This window comes from Pungitius pungitius, chromosome 12 (assembly GCF_949316345.1).
Source record: "Pungitius pungitius chromosome 12, fPunPun2.1, whole genome shotgun sequence".
In the NCBI taxonomy this organism is placed as follows: Eukaryota; Metazoa; Chordata; class Actinopteri; order Perciformes; family Gasterosteidae; genus Pungitius; species Pungitius pungitius.
Genome location: NC_084911.1, coordinates 3,034,592 through 3,054,485, shown reverse-complemented (window position 1 = coordinate 3,054,485; position 19,894 = coordinate 3,034,592). Strand labels below are relative to the sequence as shown.

At 45.5% G+C, this 19,894-nt stretch overlaps 1 protein-coding gene across 3 annotated transcripts in view; it reads right to left on the bottom strand.

Moving 5' to 3' along the window:
- Nucleotides 1–19,894, bottom strand: part of mrtfbb (myocardin related transcription factor Bb) — a 46,574-nt gene that overhangs the window by 1,106 nt on the left and 25,574 nt on the right. The window contains exons 1-12 of one of the 3 annotated variants that reach the window (XM_037475614.2): nt 8,935–9,506; nt 6,046–6,111; nt 4,629–4,684; nt 4,465–4,540; nt 4,027–4,188; nt 3,743–3,909; nt 3,390–3,536; nt 2,259–2,506; nt 1,930–2,050; nt 1,046–1,849; nt 176–304; nt 26–86 (exon numbers count right to left, since the gene is read on the bottom strand). In XM_037475614.2, the coding sequence (XP_037331511.2) occupies nt 26–86; nt 176–304; nt 1,046–1,849; nt 1,930–2,050; nt 2,259–2,506; nt 3,390–3,536; nt 3,743–3,909; nt 4,027–4,188; nt 4,465–4,540; nt 4,629–4,684; nt 6,046–6,111; nt 8,935–9,031 (2,134 nt within the window). In that variant the 5' untranslated portion in view covers nt 9,032–9,506. Of the gene's footprint in view, nt 1–25; nt 87–175; nt 305–1,045; nt 1,850–1,929; nt 2,051–2,258; nt 2,507–3,389; nt 3,537–3,742; nt 3,910–4,026; nt 4,189–4,464; nt 4,541–4,628; nt 4,685–6,045; nt 6,112–8,934; nt 9,507–19,894 lie in introns of those variants that run through there. The other 2 variants (XM_037475618.2, XM_037475617.2) reach the window with 2 other exon arrangements.

Here is a 19,894-nt window from a genome sequence, read left to right as displayed (position 1 = left end):
AAAAAAAAGTTGCAGTATTTCTCACCACCGCTCTCGATCAACACGTCAAACAAGTCGTCCATCTGCTGGCTAGCAGCGGTGGGACGCTGCAGAAAGAACAGAAAGGCCGCTCAATGCCCGAGTGTGGCTACAGAGAGCAGGTCAAAGAACACACGGCTTGTGCTTCTTTAGTCACCTGAACAGTTGCTTGCAGGCCGCGCGTCTGTTTGACGGCGTCCTCGTAGCGGGGTGGGTCCTTACACTTTGACAAGTGGTCCGTGACTTTTGGCAAGATCGCCGTTGGCTGCCTGGTACAGCCCGGAGACTGTTTAACAGGATAAGATCCACCCAATTAAAACACAGGCTACATCCGGTGCATCAGGGTGCAAATAAGTAGATACACTATGTGACAGGACTTTGTAAAATAGTACTGCTTCAGATAAAAAGAAAATGAGAGGGTAAGCAACCTCATTTGAAGGATCTTTGGGACCGGGTTGGTTAGAGGAGGCTCCTAAACTCGTTGGGAATGTGCTGAGTAAGCTTTGTGCTGTGCGACCCACCCTGCGTGTCTGCTGACACATTTACACTCACATTTAGGTCAGCAAGGAGGCGTACCTTAATGAACGCATTAACGCCCTCACAGAATAGAAGCGCACCGCGTGTCTTTGTGGAACCCTAAGGCAGAAGATCGCTCTGCACTCCCTGCTTCAGCCCGTGAGTGCGTCTCGGTTAGCGCTGGGCTGTGGTTTCTTGTGTCTCTAATTCTGTCGGCTGTAGGTTGGTTCGGAGCAGAGGGACGACGGAGCACTACTGTCAACCTTCACTCAGTGACTGCTCCACTAAACCAAAGTTTCCACAAGACTTATTTCGATGTGAATAGGGAAGCATGTCAGGCCTGTTATTTACCCCCCCCTGTGATGGTGGATTAGTCTGTGCCATTGAAAGCTCTTCTGCAGATGTACGATGTGCAACTTAACCTGCATTTGCCCCATAGAAAACGCAACGTCAGCTGGACAAATATATAGAAAAACTCCCAAGACAGCGAGGGACCCGTGTGCTTCCTCACCTTTGTCAGTGGCTCGGTGCCGCGTTGGTGTTGTAGCGCAGCTGAAGCCTCCCCTTCCTGTGGCACCTGGATGAGGCCAGCAGCGTGTACCTGAACCCTGCTGGCAGGAAGCGGGGCGCTCGCTGCGGAGGCGCCCCGGCACGCAGGGACCGGCGGCGACATTTTAAGCGGCTTGAAAGTCTGCTCGCCGACGATGAAGCGACTTTGGAGGACCGCGTCCTCTTGTTTGACCCTCGCCGGTAGAGCAGGAGAGACGCTGGACGCCGAGCAGCTTGGCGCGGCGCCGCTCTCCTCTTTGACCCGGACGGGAGGAAAGGGTGCGAGCCGAGCCGGAGGGTCTGCCTGCTGACTCCTCTTCTCCACCTCCAGCTGTATCTTCAGCTCCTCCACCATCCTCTGCTCCTGCTCCAGCTTCCTCATCAGCTCCTCAATCTGGCGCTCCTTGTCGTGGAGACGTTTGTCCCTCTCGGAGTCCCTCTCGTAGGACCTCGTCTCCGGGGCGCACTCCTCCGTTGGAGCCCTCGGGGGGAAGTTCGCGCAGGTCACGGAGGGGGTCGAAGACAGAGCTTCTGAGAGCTCGGCGGGGCTGTCGGCCAATCGGCTGTCATCGACGCCCTGACCGGCTGTCGGCGACGCAGGCGGCGTCAGCGCTCTGTTGTCCGACTGCGAGGCCGCCGTCTCGTCGGCGGCCGCAATCTGACCGTTGGAGTTCTCCTGGTACAACTTGAGCCTCTCTATAAGGTCCAGCTTGGTCCCGGAAACGGGCAGAGACCTGAGTTTTAGTTCCCTTTTCAGCTCAGCAACCTGCGGAGGCGACACAGAGTCGTGAAATACGCGTGGGGAGTTTAGACAGTTGAGATTGTGCGCGGGCAGCAATGCGTCACCTTCATTTCGTCCAGATTAGCTGGTAAGCGATCCGGCTTGCGGGTTGTCTGAGTGTGGCGGGACGCAGCCTTTCCACTTAGAACAACACTGGAACAGCTGCTTTGTGCCTCGGTTGCTGGTCTGTCGTAATATGACCAGAAATAAAAAATTTTAAAAAAGGGAGGACAGATTAGAGCGGAAAGCTAGACTTTTAGCATTTTTTCACAATGAACAGCTTCTGTGTAGGAAGCTGTGGACAGGGCATTGTAAGTATTTGAGACACACAGCAGCTGGGGCTCAGCAGATCGTACTCTATACGTGTGATGTGCGTTTAGAAATGGAGCCGTACTTGAGTGGGGCAGGAAGGGCGGACTGGTAGCTGTACTGCTGCTGCTGCTGGTTCAAGATCTGAAGCTGTAGGAACTGTTGCTGCTGCTGCAGGAGACGGGCATAAGCCGAGTCCATCAGCACTTCGTGGAGCTCCTGCTTCTGGTCCGGTGGGATGTACTGATGGTACTTCAGTTTTTTCACCCGCGATTTGGGCTCTTTGCTCTTTTTGCTGCGGCTTTTATCGCTGGGTAGCCTGGGCAGGCTTTGCTGCGGATCACAAAGTAGAAAAAAAAAGGGCACGTGAAAGTTGCGAGGGACCATCTGGAGGACATTTTATTCCCGTGATTGATCTCAGTCCAATTTGATCAGGGAGTGGAGTTCGCATTGCCAGCACCAACACCACAAGGCGTGGAACCGAAACTGGGTTTCTGTAGATTGAACCATTGAGGTAAGAACATTGTTCTGACACCCTGACAAAAAAAAGCTCAGGATGAGGAAACGGGTAGCGGCCATCTGAGCTCCATTGTTTCACCACCTGCAGTTACAGGATACTCATGAAAACAGCTTGGCTTACGAGCAGCAGGCTGTAGCCGTGAAACCAGAAACCCGAGCCCGGGTTAAGCGAGCGGACACCTTAATTTGTCAAACTCGTTCCCCTATTGTGCTCCAACGCGGGGAGAGTTCAGGGAGGACGAGGCCGTCACGATGAATGAAAAGTTATTGCTTCACTCCCATCCTCTAGGTCTTTGGCTCACATTTGGCACAGCCGGAATGAGGAAGGCCGGCCTGTCATTTGACCCAAATTGAGGTCAAACATTTCGAACAGGATTTTCTGTAACGAATTTAAACTTTAGTTCTTTGAACTGCGTTGGACTTCAGTTCATTCTGAAACTGATGTGGCCGAGTAACAAAACATACTGCGTGACTCCGAGACGTTGCATCCCTTATCACCAAAAGAAACAAAAAAAAAAGAAAACAGTGGGACGAGGGGCTCAGTAAAGGAAGTCCATTTCCTGTCAGCTGGTCGTAAACATTAAGGAGACGATAAGGGAATACAATTCAGATTATCCATTAAAGAAATATCATTCTCCTCCTCCCAGGATGCAATACCCCCTTTTGAATGAGTTTACTTTGAGCAGCTGAAGCCAACCTTGACGAGGAGCGGCCCCGGAGCCACGCTGGGGGCCGCGGTGCTGATCGGCTGAAGTGCAGACGCTTGCTGTTTGCTTTGTTGCTCACCGGCGGGGAGCAGGCCGACCGCGCTTGATGCGGACTGCGCGCTGGTCGGTGGGGAGTGCTAAGAAAACCAGAGACGGGGGGGGGGGGGGGGGGGGACCACAAGATCCATTCATCAAGAACAGTCAAGCTGAACACCACATTACCTTAAAATTAGTCTCTTTCCAGTAAGTAAATTGTATATTAAGAATTTCATGCCTTGATTGCATTGAAGATTTTAAAGATTAAAGATATAATAAATTGTACTGGTTCATGGTGTTGGTGTACCTGCATGCGAGAGTTTAAGTAAGAGGAGGTAGAAGTGGCCTCAGACGCCCTCTGCGAGGTGGAGCTGAGATATTTTTGGCTGGCAGGCTGTCGTGGCGATAAGGCATCGCTGCTGTCCTCATCGAAGCTGAAAATGTCTGCTGGCTTGGAGCCGTTGGCTTCGCCACCTGTTGGCCCGACATCAAAAAGCAACGTGCAGTTCATAATAAATACTTAAAGGACAAATGCAAAACTGCGGAAAGCTTGAGTCGACAGGGCAGAGGCGAACGGGAACGCCACGCTACCATCGACGTCGTCTTCCACGCCAGAGTCCACGGGCAGGATGTTCTTCTCCACCAGCTCCATGGGTCCGGGCCGCTGGGCAATCTTCTCATTGAGATCATCAGTCAGTCTGGCCTTCTTCAGCTTCATCTGCGTGGCCTGCAGGGAGGGTACGGCCTGCGTCTCTGATGGACACACACACACACACACACACACACACACACACACACACACACAGAGGGTCATTAGCTTTCCGTCAAACCAGGAACCGGAATGACTCAACGGAGGCTCCGCCACACCTCCAACACACACCGTCAGACTCAAAGGGATTTATCTGGTGCAAACTTTGTAAAACAAATTCAAACGGGCAATAAGTGAGATTGGATGAATAAGAACCGTATTCTAGATTCATGTTATCTAGAGGGCGTGACCCGGGTTACGACACACAGGAGGGAGATTACCTTGCAGGATGTGCATACGGACCAGCTCGGAGCGCTGCGGTCTGCTGCAGAGTTTGTGCTTTAAGAAGCTTCCAGTCTGTTAAAAAGAGCATCGTATTAACTATATATTTGGGGGGATGATTTTGATTGAGTGATGATGGTAACCGTGGTGATGCTCGTCCTACCCGGGCTCTCTCCAGGCTGCGGATCTGCTCATGAAAGGCAGCGGGGGTTTTCAGTGCTGTGAGGGGGTGGATAAAAAAATAAATGTTAAAATAGCTCCATTATGACTGTATTTCTTTATACAAGCATACTGTCCTTTTTATGTTCAAATACTACATCATTGATTTAATATTCTATTTTGAAAGGCCATTTTCATCCTTTTTGTTGTTTTTGCATTAATGACAGACCTTTAATAATTAAACCACCCAAAAAGTGTGATCTCCAAAACTACGGAAAGGATATTGTAAATAAATAATTTAATAATGTGGACCACACAATAGTTCCAATGTAAACATTCTTTGTAATGGAATAATATAAGACTGCAGCGCTGAAGAAAGTGAGGTAATGATATTATGGTTTCTGAAATCATCCACATCAGCCAGCAGCAAATAGTTTTACAACATTCAAGTAAACTGCGTCAATGTGCTGGAAGTTTTATATATATATATATATATATATATATGCATGGTTTATGCACAAATCTTTATAAACTGCGTATGCAGTAATGAGCACTAACGTGATGTATTTGTTCCCTCGGATATCACAATCACACAACAATCACTTTCGGCGCCGACTCGACCGTGGTGCAATCCATCATTCATACATTCATATGATTATCTTCTTGTTTTTAGTTCTGCATGAGTGTGATATTAATAAACCGCAGCTCATGGGAGTCAAACAGGAAGCACCAGCTTCGCTGACTCAGGACGAGAGAGATATTTGCTCCGAGTTAATCTTTGATCCTGCAGAGTAAACCTATCCTGCTCCGTCTCTTCCATGACGACAGATGTTTGCTTTAATGACCCACCGGGCCGGCGTGTCAGAGGAGCAAAGCAAAACATTCCGGCTCATCACCTAAACCTCACTGCATACCTACCATACGCCGGTACGCGTGGGAGCCGCGTAGTGCTTTAAGCGGAGAAAAATGTCCGTGCTCAGCCGCTGACTCATGCGGCTGCGCGGAGCCACGTGAGCAGACGTGAGCACGACTGCAGGAGGCGGAACATTAGCAAAGAGTCTTTGTCTGTTTTTCTCTTTCCAGGCATCCAGCTATCAGCAGGATTCTGTTGTCACGTCAAAAGGTGGGATGCAAGTAGGAGGGTCTTTTTCATCACTGCTTACATGTTTGCAATTTACGAAATCTACAAAATTCCCCAAAACCATTACCTTAACTAACAGGAAAGCAGGCGCAAGTAATTGCATAATCACAAATAAAAGTGTAATGTCTTTGACAAACCGAGACCTGCGACGGAAGTTTGTTTTGAAGACACAGAAAAGAGACATGTCAGTCACCTTCATCTTGTACTTCCATAAGTACGAGTGAATTGGTTTCCATTCAGTCAAAGCCTGGGTGGTTTTGTGTTTGATGTAAACACTTACGCGGCATGATGCCTTGCTCCGCGAGCTGCTCCCGAGATCTCCTCTGTTGCAGACGCAGCTGGAGGACTGAGAGAGGGAGCACACAGAGACACGGTTGTACTTGAAGTCCGGACGAGTCATCTAACAACCCTCCGTGGCTCCGAGAGTGGAACGGGCCAGACTTCAAATGAAACAAAGTACTTATTATTTCTCAATCAATACGCAAGCCCCCGAGGCCCAACAGCAAACCATGCTCACCACCACAGACATCCTATTCCCTTCCTGTATGGTTTTAACTACGGTTCTTAAGCCAACCGCGAGCTCAAGCTGGAGCAGAACCTCTCCAACGAGAGCCCATATCTCTTTTTGTGAATGCAAATGCACAGAGGAGTCCGACTAACTACGGTGTACAGAAGGATCAAAAAAGGAATCCATGTCGGGGCCGCAGTCACCAACAAAGAGACGCAAATGAATGTATTTAATAAATAGTTTTGGGCGGAAAGCCGTGATCGGTTTACGTTGTCGTGGCAGCACTGCAGAAGCGGCTGAGTCCTGCACGCAGGGGCCCCCCGTACACTTGGAAGCTCTTGCGTGTTATTTTTCCCACCAACATAAACTGCAGTGAGATCCCAGTTCAAACATTCATAAACATGTGAGCGTGGACATGTTATTTTAGTGGAATAACAAAGAAAAAAGCGCGGAGCGGCGCCGGGTGACGGTGACGAACGAGGCAGCGGTGTGAGGTACACGAGGCCCGTGTTGTCACGCCACTGTGGCGGAGAGACGCCGGGCTAAAACCACTCAGGGGGCTCAGGGGGGGGGGGAAAGAGCAAGTCACAGTCACACACAGCCTCACACGCACACACACACACACACACACACACAGACCTGCTCAACTCTCTTGGGAAAGGAGTCTGAACAAGGCTCTGTGACTCACTCGAACAAAAATAAACTGGGCAGCTGTGAGAACAAGGCCTGGGAATCGTGAAATTTAGGGCTAGTTAAGGGGGGGAGTGGGGGGGGGGTCTCTGGTTGTGTGCAGAGCCGAGGAGACGTTTGCTGGCTTCCACTGGTGGGCAAGGGAACACAAAGTGACAAGTGGCGAGGAAAAAAGGGTGGGAGGCCGAGTCCACTCTCACAGCAGCCCATCGACTTTGGGGGAAGAGAACACAGTGTGCCCGCCCCGCCCGCTTCCTATTACAAGCCCAAGAGGGGGGGGGGGGGGGTTATGATCAGTCCAAGTCCGATCATACCAGGAGATTGTAAAAAAATGCCATTAGTTTGTCTCAATATTCATATCCACTGTGACTCGGGGAAAAAAAAGAAAAGAAAAAACAATGCCACGGGGAAGAAATGTTATGAGCGCATGCTGCTGCATATCAATAAGTTCAAAAGCTGCCTTGAAGGGCCACAAGAAAATGAAGAGTTTGATCCGACATCTCTATGGGGGGGGGGGGGGGGTACACTTCATGGAGTACCTGAACCTGAACCCTGGCTAACCCTCCCGTGATGCAAACTGGCTGCGCTCTCGTGCTCACCAGCAGAGCGTAACAGAGGTAGAGGAGAAACAGAGAGAGAGAGGGCTCTGCTGAAATCCCTGTCCACTGATGTAATCGCTAATCTCAGACCCATGTTGTTCTCGGTAAATCATCCCCGGAGATCTCCTACGAATATATTGTATTCAACTTTTCCCCGTTTTTTTTGTATTTTAGAAACATTACACATATTGCTAAAATGCTTTGGCGTGTGTTTGTGTGTGCATCGAGAACTGGAAGCAAACCAAAGCTGAATTTAGTTCAGAGACAGACTGACACTCTGTTATGTTGATTTTAGTGTGACAATGCACACGGCCACTTCAGCCAAGATGCATCTACAACCAGAGAACCAGGACTATAATTACGTTAGTGTATCAAAAAGTTGATTGTGATGAGCTGCATTTCTAAAGTTCCACTCACATGGAGCCAAAGGTCTATTTATAATTTACTAAACAAGTATATAGTCTATAAACAAAGTAGCTGACATGTTCTAAAATCCCTCCATTCCACCACTGCTTTCATCATTAATACATTCAACAAGGCAGAAATGCGTCAGCGAGGCTTAAACGGTGTAAATCAGGTGATTGTCGGACTGTGATGTATAGAAGTCAAAAGGCAGCTGTTGAACGCTGGGTTTTTCAATATTTCCTACTGAAAAGCTAATGTCTTAAACCGGTAGTCGGATTTAGTCCTTAAAGATCTTTTGTAGTGTTATACAGTGTTATAAAGTGTTATATTCCCAGAGAAAAAGATGAAAACACACGTTTACGCTCCTTCCCTAAATGAAAAACCAATTCAATTCAGGTCAACTTCTTGCTTGTTATACACATTCAGTACACATTTACCATTAGAATTGTGTTGTGCATTTTCCAAAATGCACTCTCAAGAACATACTTAGTTGGAAACTATTTGGATCCAATGGAACTTCCCAGATGTTACAATAAGTAAAACAGACTAGAATAGTAACACGGCTATCGCTCAAAGACAGCTTTTTGTTTTATTTAAAACAAAGTAGTCTATGTTGGTCTAGTGAAAAGGAATTTGCTGCAGATGAATGCAAACAAGAGACATTTAAAAACATGCAAATAATGACCGAGATCTTGATAAGCATATGTGGTTATTGCACTTCACCTCAATGAAGCGCTTTGTGTGAACTTGCCAGGAGTGAATTTGTGTATTTTGTGATAGAAAGCCGTAACAGTGTTTCAACAGAGCAATATACATTGGGGATACAAACAGAATTCACTCTTTCTCGGTTCTCTTTGTTTCTCAAAAGTAACTTTGATTTATTATCCAAACCCCCCCCCCCCATCTATTTCACGTAGACATACAGATAAAACACATGCGCACCAGACAATGAAAATAAATAAATCACCTGATTTAAATTTACCCCTGCAGATGGAGGGGGTCTCCACATCGAGGCAGGCCATAGAGGACAGTGGTCTACTGGGCGGCCAGGTCTGCAGTCCCATGGAGGGAGGGGGCCAGAGGACACCGAGGCAGCCGGGGGAGAGCAGACTCGCAGAAGGACAACCGCCGGCTCTCAGAGCTGCTACCAGTCCGTCCTCTCCGGCTCTGGGCTGGTCTCAGCGAGGGTGTGTGTGTGTGTGTGTGTGTGTGTGTGAGGAGGAGGGAACACAGCGCTGCTCATATTAACCCTCGCTCTGCTCACAGGGCTTGTCACACTACAGCAACAAATCCCTGGGGAACTTGTAATCAGCAGGGGACCGAATCAACTCATACATACTCGATCAAAACAGGCTGTTTCCTTGAGTGGGAATATCGCCATGGGAAACAGAGCGAGGGTTCTTTTCTTCAGAAATGTTAGCACTAAATAAGAATGTTAAACACTTGGGAATGTGTGTTTTACTCAGAAGTAATTTTCATTTTACTCAGAAGTGATTTTCATTTTTAATTGTTTATTTTCTTTACACCACCACCTACAACTACATATATAGAAATGTGTAGAAAGCACATTTAACTGAACAATTTGAACTAAACATTCAAAGAGGGGCGGGGGGGGGGGGGGGGGGGGCAAACGCAGCGGCTCGTGCAACAGCACGCTTCGTCGTGGCTCACAATGGCGGTTAAATTCCACCCGCGACCTCAAAAAGCACCGACAGGAAGAGAGATAAAAAGGGGAATTTCGGTAATTGGGGTGCGTTGGGTTCGTCTCAGTGGATCCAGAAGGCTGGTTAGAGAGCATGTCATCGGGCGCCTCGCAGAGGGTCTGACGTCAGGGTGATGGCTGCAGGGAATCAGGGGGGGGGGCTCTCCTGCGACAATGCAGGCCGCGCGAGGACCGGACACGTGTCTTGTGGTTTGATGATCAGTGAATGTGCATGTCAGACCGCATGGGACGGAGTAAATACGCAGTTAATAAAGTAAATGGTACAGCTCACTGCTTACACCTGTGTTATGCACAAACATCTCTCCTGCACCAGCTCTCATATCCAGGTCCAGAACTTTTTCTCAACTTCAGTTAGAATCCAAAAGTCTAATCTCTCATCTTAAACTGCACGGTGTATTAATACAAGATGTTTACACAAAAATATATTTGATTAAATAAAACTACACTCAGTAGACCGTATGCAGGGCACTTGGAATGTAACATATTTTTAGTGGAACAATAATTCCATGTTATTGATGATGATGATCACGCACAACTACGTCCATCTGCTTCCCACTGGCCAGCTGTTTTTCATTCACTTTCATTTCATAATTACTAACTTATGGAGCAAATCAACTTAAGCGTTTCAGTCACTAAGCAGCGCTTGATTGATGTCGAAGAAAGATGATATTCTTTACTTAGCAATAAATCACGCCTCTGTCCAAAAACGTCCCATCGAGTAGGAGAAGATCGAGGGTGCTTCCACACCTGTAGCCCTGCTCACGGTCGGCACCGAGGGAAGAAAAAGCCCAATCGAGGCAAGGCGCTTAACATGGGATGGTTGTGATGAGATTCCGTTGTTTTTTTATTCTCAATAAATGTAACATTGCCGCTTCTTTTCCAGCGAGTACCGTACACTCACACTCAAATGACTGATAAGTCGACACTGCTACCAAAAAAAAAAAAACGTAAGATAGGGCCGTCCGGGAAGATATATACGTATACGGTTTTTATAGATTACAGTGGTGAACATATCAGGCCCCATCTGGGTATTTTGCAAACAGAAGTGGGAACAAGAGGTTGTGGAGCGAACGCTGCTTCATGGTCCATTTTAACTCTAAACGGGACCACGTTTCACTCAATGCACTGCATGCTGTTTTTTATGAAGACATGGCTTCATTCTTTTATTCCTTTTTTTTTTTTACCCTGGGGTGGCCGTGTGGTTCAAACAACAAGAATGTGTGTTTTCAAGGTATGGTTCGTTTGATAAAATAATCCACACACGAAACGGTAACTACCAAAACCAGCCAAAACAAACCAGACAAATACACCAACGCTCCTTTGAATTAAAACCAAAAAGGTTAGTTGTGAAAAAATTGGATTAAAGCTTATACATCATAGCCCACCAATTACAGTGGGGCTGTTATATTTGCAGCACTGAATCATGAGTAAAATATTTGAATGACGCAATAATGCGAAATAACTGCGCAGTAAAACCTTTGCCTTCAGTTCAACAATTTGAACTGAGATTATGTGTCTCAATTTGAACTAATTCCACCTACAAATCACTCAGGGGTTCCTTCTGGGACGTTCGGGTCTGCTGCTTGGTGAGCCAGCGGAGGCCGTCGGGACGGCTCTTCTGGTCGGGCAGGAGGTGTGCGAGACTATTCCGCGTGTCACGCGAGTCGTTTACGCGCTGCGGCACAGAGCCAAAGCGTTGCACACGTCTCATTCGGGCCCCTAGATGTGAATCTGTGAGGGTGGACGACACCGTTCTCACCCGTCCCACTGTTGTTGCCGTGCAAATTGTAACCTGAGCCTTGGACGTCAGTTCGTAATAACCGCAGGCCTCCGAGTGGAAGCAATACTCTCACTGCCAATGCATCATCTCGACATCAAAGCCACGGGGGGGGGGGGGGGGGGGGGGGAGGCATACTCAAGGACTGCGTGATTGCGTGTGTCCACCTTTTGACTCGATTAAAGTGTGCACACATTAGCCGTGTTCCAATTCTTCCAAACGAGCCAGATAATAAAGTTCCAGGAACATTACTTTTCATTGTACTTTACATTTTATGTGGAAACCCATCAACAATTGTGGCCTAAAAGTTTTTTTTGGGGGGGTGGGGGGTTTTCCACATAAAAAGAAGATGTAAGGAGGTGTTATTCTCCAGTCATTCTGTTAGATTTAAGATACTCTTTATGTGTGTAAAGTTCAAGCCGGCTTTCAAAGCACACACAGTTCCAGAGATTGAAGAGAGGATTTATTGTGATTTTCCTTGATATTTATATATACTTTGTACAATATATACAACATTTAAGAGGGGTTTACTCTGAAACCGACTTTGGCAAAGTTGAGGCAATAGGTTACAACTCTTGGCTTTAACTAGCTGCGTCCATGTTGTAAAACTGCTTCAATTTCTGGACTCTGTATTTAACACCTTTGAAAAAAAAAAAACGGACGGCCCGCTGCGTGGCACTCACATTTTGTGTAAAACCTATTCACAATCAGAATCTTCTCTTTTTCTATTCTAGTCTTTTTGACATTAACCACCTCTGAACCACTATATGCATTATAGATATTATAGAGCAGCATTGACGCATTGATACCATTCAGTAAATCTAAATTCTGTGTCGTCAGACTGTATTTAATTCAATTATAAGGTCATGACCCAGGCCCATCGCTTTGTCAGTGCTGTCCCCGTTGGGAACGTGCACTCCAGCCCCATCGCCGTGATCCCCGCGACCTTCATCAGACTCCGGACCCTCGGCGCTAAAGCATTGTTCAGAGCCAAAATCCACACAAGTTTCTTTGAACATCAAAGTCCTCATTAACATCAAGCCCCGTGTGGGGGCTTCACATGCTTTGATTAATGAAAACATTTCTCACAGTAAAGTAATGTACGGCAACGTGGTCAATATTAAAAAAGGTACAAATAAATACATTTTAAAAAAACCATAAGCGGATTCCAAGCCTCTTAAAGGCTTTGACACTTTTGATGCCCCCCCCTCCCTGAGGAGTGCAGTGATGAAGGAGTCATCAATACAGTCCCTTTCAGCTCAAAGGAACTTCGTATGAATCCGGACTGTGTTTCATTCTTTGTAAAATTTTCATTGGGATTGTTCCAGAGAAAGAAAAAAAAAAATGTCCCAGGGAATGTCTGGACAAGATGCACATTTGGCGTTCATTTAGTTGCCGGTATGCAAAGCAGACAGCTCCTTCCATTACAAGTGGCTCGTTTCTGGCCCCCTCTGCGCCGAGGCGTCAGCGTGAATAAATTCAAAAGCACATTGTTGAGCTTATGCTTCTGCACCAAAGAGAGAGACGTAAAGTTCAATCAAACTATCAATCTGTTAATGAAAATAGTTGTCCAAGTATCAGGTGTTGGACTGTGCAGGACTGATTGTTCAGGGTGTTAAAACACATTTCAAACCTTAAGAGTTCTTTATCGTGGTAATGAAAAACCTGGGCGGCTGCCACGGCGTTGTCATGAAGAGATCACATGACACCTCGACCTAAATTTAGTCAAAGAAAACGACGATTGCGAACGTTGTAAATGCCGGCTGGTGAATGAAAATCAGCCTGTAAACCTCGACATAACGAGTACATCATTTAAAACCTACGAGCGTTTCCAATGACGTCGAGGGAGGTTGCACGTGTGCTTGCGAGACTTTGCAGTAAAAGCGGCCATTCATCTCCAGCGCGGAGCCTCCACAGCGCCCCGCTAGCATCACGTCCCGCCAAGGCCTCTGCAGATGGTGGGAAAGCCAGAGGGAAATCCCTGCAGGCCTCAAGTTCTCTTTGAGGCTACGCTACATGCAGCTGCCATATGAGGCTTAAAAAAAAAAAAAGAAGGCCAGCGGCATCTTGGGGTTTGTTAACATCATCACCAAAAACATCTAATTGCACACACTTACCAAAAAGTAAACATACTCACAGCTGCAGAGGCCAACTGCGATTACATTTGAGCATGAGCGCATCAACCCCCATACAACCACATGTGATTTGCATTTGGATCAACAATGGGCAACACAGGATGATCCCTTTCCACATTTTAGAATTGAGAAACAAAAGAATATCAATGACATGATATCGACGACAACGGATGGAGAAACGCAGGTTTTTTTCCCATGTGTGGAAATGGTCTGTATTGTGGTTTTAGTCATAGTTGTGGTAAATCAGTTGGACGATATAACCGAGTCATGTCGCAGCATCAGATGAGTGAACTTATTTCATTACTTGCGGCATTTTAATGAGTAACATCCCATGAAAACCTACAGGATTTCTCTCTGTGTCAGTCCTTCAGTCACGTAGAGAATCATGATCAAGCCTCAAGGATATTATTCCCAAAGACACCATATCCATGACCAAGTTATTACATGCTATATTTTACAGAGCTCGCCTCGTTGAGTTATCATAAAGTTAATCTGGTCTCATGAGGACAACAAAACACAATCGTTTTAAAATGATTTGTAGGTGCACGCAGCTAAAAATAGGGAACGGCTTTTTTTTTTTTTCAAAGAAAAACTTTGTTATGATGAAAAATGTCCCCATTGACCAACACTATAAAGCAGGCGCAGACTACGCTGCTAAAAATATCTCATCATATTTGCCAAAACAAGCAGCCGGATGAGGGGAAAATAAGAGCCTTGTGTTTGTGTGCGTCTCTGAGGTAACGGTCCGTCCCCCACAATCTGGACAACGTGAGAGACAAACCACAGCAAAGGACGGGTTAATATTTGACATTCCCTGATTTCATCAACCATAAACCTTTCCCATAAGTGTCATTAACCCTCGGGGGTCTTTCTGCAAGTAGTGGCACACAACCCGAGCCCCCCCCCCCCCCCCCGTGGTCCTCCTCCTCCTCCTCCTCCTCGTCGGACCCGGGCGGCAGGACGCCCTGCGGGGGGTCGGTTAAGGGTCGACCACAGACAGAAATAACCTCTTGTTTGCCGACTGGCACGCTGCAGCTCGTGGAGTTGTTCTAGTGGGCAAAGAGGGCCTCAGTGTTTCTGTCTGGTATCAGAGTGGATCCGGATGCTGTGTGATACTTGGGGGGGTTGGGGGGAGGGAGGGGAGCATCACGTCAACAGAAACTCTTCAATTTGTCTAAAGGCTGCAAAAGGCTTTGAGGCAAAACAAGCCCACATGAACGGTCCCGTTTCATACTGCACAGGCTACGTTTTGTATTTATTATCTTTTCATATCTGATGATCGCAAAGGGAAAATTAGATAAGTAATTTGTTTACCTTGGTTTAATAAAAAGATTCATTGTTTCTGGCACACATATTGAAGTTTACAGTACAGCAACTGTGGAAAAAAACTGAAACCCCCCCCCCACCTTTTAGGGCCCTTTCTCTCGTTCTTTGTTGATAGACTTTGAGATGTCATGGTTAGCATCATACCGTATTCTACTAATCCAAACAATAATTTACTATTTCTCTACCAAATGAAACGTGGAGATATTGTATCACCTACCATGCTTCCATCGGTCTATACCTGGTCTCTGTTACAAAATTGGGGCCCTGAAATATGGTTGGTTGGCCCCAGCTCATGTTAAACATGCAGTTGAAGGACATCTCCATACATGTGGCATTCATCTCAAGCTTCTTTGCGAAAGTTGTTGTCAAACAGCTTACTGTTGTCTCGAGTTTACGATGGCTTCCTCTCGAGCACCTCGTGCTGTTCCAATTTGGGGTTTTTAAGGTCTGGGGTTGTTTACGTTTTATTGTTCGTTCACTGTTATTTTCAATTTCAAGTTTATTCTTGCGAAGCGCCTAGTGACATTGCTCAGCTGCCACACTAAATTAACTTTACTTAGTTTTTTTTTATGAGCGGAACGCTAATTGTTAAAAAAGTAGTGGTTCTAAGCAATTTTAGTGGCTTTGGAGAGATTCTTTTTCTGCTATGATATATGATTTCTGTAATCCCATCACAGGTCGACGCAGGAGGGGAAGCATCTCACCTTTTGTCAGCTATGGTCTGCACAATGCCTTTTAACTATAATTACATTAACAGAAACCGTTTAGTTCTGCGTAGTCTTGGACTCACTGGTGTGTGACGATATCATCACAAAAATAGAGTTGTTTTTTCCGGAATGTGAAGAAAACGTAGTTTATCCAAATGGCCGTTAATTCACCAATTTAAAGAGGGATGAGGTGGCAACATTTGGCACCTCATCGCTCTTTAAACCTTTTACCTCGTTCAGTTTGCAATATTTTAACAGCTGAAACCCTCGTGAGGAATGAGTGAATCATAAATGAAATATTATCCAATATGCAGATGTCATCTTCAAATCTTAAATTTGAACATTTTCTTCTTGAACGCTCAACAAAATACTCACCATTAACACGGCAAAGCGGCATGCAATCCATTTCAGCATCCCCCGGAACAATACCAGAAACAACATTTGCTCATTGGAATAACAGTGTAACCATGGCCTCGGCCTCGGGAAAGGAGGACAGTCGGGGCGGCGGGCTGCCTGAACACGGCCCAGACCACAAAGGCAACATTAAGCGCTCTATAAATCCTACAAAATATAACGTGCATTTTCAGAACGTACAATGTAGGGTGTAAAGAAAACACAAGGTCCCATTCGTCGACACACAAGTGGCCTGCAAGCAGACTTGCAGTTCAAAGATGTGAAATCATGTCACGTTGATGATGCGGATCAGTATAATATCTGTTACATTAAAACTGCAATATAATAGAAAAAGTGGAAACTAAAAGCTTACCTAAGACCTCCCATTTTTCTGCCTGAAAAGATATGCTCCTTCTATTCAACCACGGTCATCGCTCTGCTAACCGACTCACTTCCTGCCTCAACTATGGGAAGCGGTGAAGTCACCCCGATTACAGACATTTCCTTCCTCCTCCATTCACAGCGAGGCCTGGAATGGCCGCAATATTTACTCAGGCCCGAAGCTGTAAAGCGCAGATCCCACACCCACATGGCATATGCATCAAAGGTTACAGAGGCCAAGGGTTCCTGGGAGAGTATATGCTCATTTAAATCGGACAGAGAAAAATATACTCTATCGGGAACGTCGTAAGACAAAAATAGAACACTTTCACTGAGGGAGAGAGAGAGTGAACAACAAGCTGGCCCACATTACTAGTGAGTCTCACCAGAGGAGGGCACCATGAGCTCAGCAAATACAACACGATTACGTTGTGCATTAGAAACAGACACCTAGTTTTACACATGACTTTTACTTCTACTCTATCACTTTGAAAAAAAAATTCAATCCTCGGTTACACTTCGTGCAAAACATAACGTCTTGTTAAAAGGGGAAGTTTTGAAAATCTGTGTGGTGAAGCTCGTTTTATTGTATTTAAGCGAAGAGAACAATACATCCAACAAACACCACAATATGGTTCGAATATTGGGGCCCTGGGGAGGTGACACATAACCGTTGAGTTTGGGAGAACGAGATGAGCTGGACTACTCTAAACTACCCACAGGGAACATGTGGATTGGCTCCAGTCTGCCAGCGAATGGGCGGAAGGATCACACTGCCATCTAGTGTAATAAATGGAGACGTTTATGGGTGACTTTATCCTTTTTCCAGTATGATGTAAACCTTTTTTTTTTTTTAACCACGTGGCCAGAGAGTGGATAGGCGCATTTTTCACATTCCACTCAGAATGGGACTGAAAGGCTGAGTAAACTGTAGGAGGATCAATAGAGGGACGAGGGAGGGAAAAATAGCCGATGGTCTCCTGGACGTAATCACGGACACACGGTGGCAGTGAAGTCTTTATGACTCGGCTGGCAAGATGGCTCTTTTCAATCTGGGCGGTTAGAAATCATCATCATGTATCTCATGGTGATCATGGTCCATATGCCCTCCATCAGCGCCGTCCAAGTACAGAGCCACAGTACGAAGCCATACGACTGGGATCAGATTAGTCAGTGATTCTCCACCTTTTTGTTGGGAGTGAATCAATTATGATTCCGCAGGAGCATAAAATATCCAACTACATAAAAAAAAGGTTTGTAATGATCAGTTTTAAATTGAAATTGACATTTATTTCACTTATTTTGTTGGTGGAGGTACTATTTGTTTGTGAAGTGGGTTCAAGCTGCTTCACCACATCAAACAGAAGGCTCCTGGACTTAATGCTGCTGGGGACACCATTATGAGGGTTATGCAGTTAATAGAGCTTTGTGCAAAGATGAAGCATACAACATGAAGGAAGAAATGTCCATATGTCTGTTTCATTACCGCAAGAGTTATAACAATTAGAAAAACAAACTGGAAAGTAATGTGTCAAAATATATCTTAAAAACATTGGTTAAAAAAAGGAAAGAATCTGGAAAATGAAGTACGTAACCTATTCTTTGATCAAAGCTCTTAACTTGTTGTAACATTTAATTGAAATCCTTCAATCTGTTTTTGAGACATCCTGCAAATGAAGAAATTAGTAAACAAAGCTGAAAACAAAGTCCTCATTTGGAAAAAGTCTGCAGCAAACATCATGCTCAAACAGTTGAACGGTTTCTCTTTCAACTGATTCTGTATAATCATTAGTTCTGTCAAACCGTGTTGCCTTTGTGTGTTCTCATAAACTCAAGTGCTGAATTTATTTTGTCTTATTTTATTTAAGAACAGAACAGACATATGCAGAAAAATGCAATTTCTTGTGGAGGATGGCAGCAACCAATCAGCAGCCATTGGTGCTGAACTCTTGAGTTAAATGCAGACTCTTGAATTAAAATGCAGAAGAAAAAAAAAAAATAGTATGCTTATCTTATTGCTCAGTTGGGCTGCGGTTAAGTCCTCACAGTCTGCAGCCGTGATAAAGGCCTAAACAAATAAACCAGCTTCAACTGGACTCGCTTGATTGTAAATGTCAGAACAATTTGAGAGGTGGTACACTGTCATTTGGCAGGAACTTTACTGTAGCCACTGAGGTTTCTGAGCGCTACCATCTGGAGAAGCATGACATTTGTTTTAAATAGATAAGAGTTAAAGGGTTGATATGAAATCCCCCTGGTTACAGTAGCTGAAAAGCTCTTTAGTATTTCCCTTTCCCCCCCCCATGGGCTTCACTTTGACACAAAAGAACACTCCCATTTAAAATCAAACATCTATTTGTTAAAAAGGCATATTTGGTAAAGATATACGTTTTTGTAGCAACACAATCGTTTTAATGTGTTGCTCGAGTACAACTGCAAATAAGTGCAAACTAGGAGGTCCATCCTAGCAGCGCAGTGACAGGCGCTCAGAAGAATAAAAGCAGCATATGGGCCGCAAACAAAGGCTGCAGTTTGAGCACGTTGTCAAAACAGTCACTTGTCCAGCATTGAAACGATGAAGCGTTATGAACGGCTCGTTAAAACCAGCCAACGTGCTGTGACTCAATATGGCCGAGTACATATTTCGATTAATGATTGACGGATCCATAAAATGAGTTAAGAAATATTTAGGCCATAATTCCGCTGAATATGCAAACTGAGAATATGGACAGAGACATAAACACGGAGCAGTGAATGTTTTCAGGTGCTCACTGCAGAGGCCAAGCAGAACTGGGACTTTCCCTCAAAAGGTCACAATTAGACCCAATTGGATTTGAGTAACAAGCCAAGAGTCTGCCCCGTGTGTGTGTGTGTGTGTGTGTGTGTGTGTGTGTCACTCCTCCCTGAGTGCAGGTCAGGGAGATCAGCTTTGCTCCGGCGAAATGTGGGGTCTGAAAATAGGCCTGATCGAAGAATAGCGCCTCACGTTACATTGCACAGGAGACCCGAGCAGCTGCAGCACTTACTGATGTCCTCTTCACCTTTTCCAGACGCGGGTCTCCACTGAGCGGCACACGGTGGACTCGCACAAGACACCAGTCAAGGTCACATTATCAACGCGGTGAGGTCGCAGAAGACGAGTACGGCCAGCGTCAATTTCATATGTGCGTTCATTTGATTTCTATTGATCAGTGTTTGCAAGATGACATCCTCAAAAGGTTATTGTGATTTTGACAGAATGTTATTTCTAAGATATTTGGTTTACCTTCATAAAGGCAATAAAGAAAATAGTCAGAAACAAATACTTAAATGGATAAAATAAAATCAACTAGTGAATTAACAGTTGAGCTCTAAAACACAGTGAAATGTGCATATATATTATCTATACATATTTGTAAAATGTATTCATTTCAACATTTCTGTTGCTGACGAGATCTAGTTCCTCAATCACTTAAACCTTTCATTCTTGAGCTATAATGAAGTTA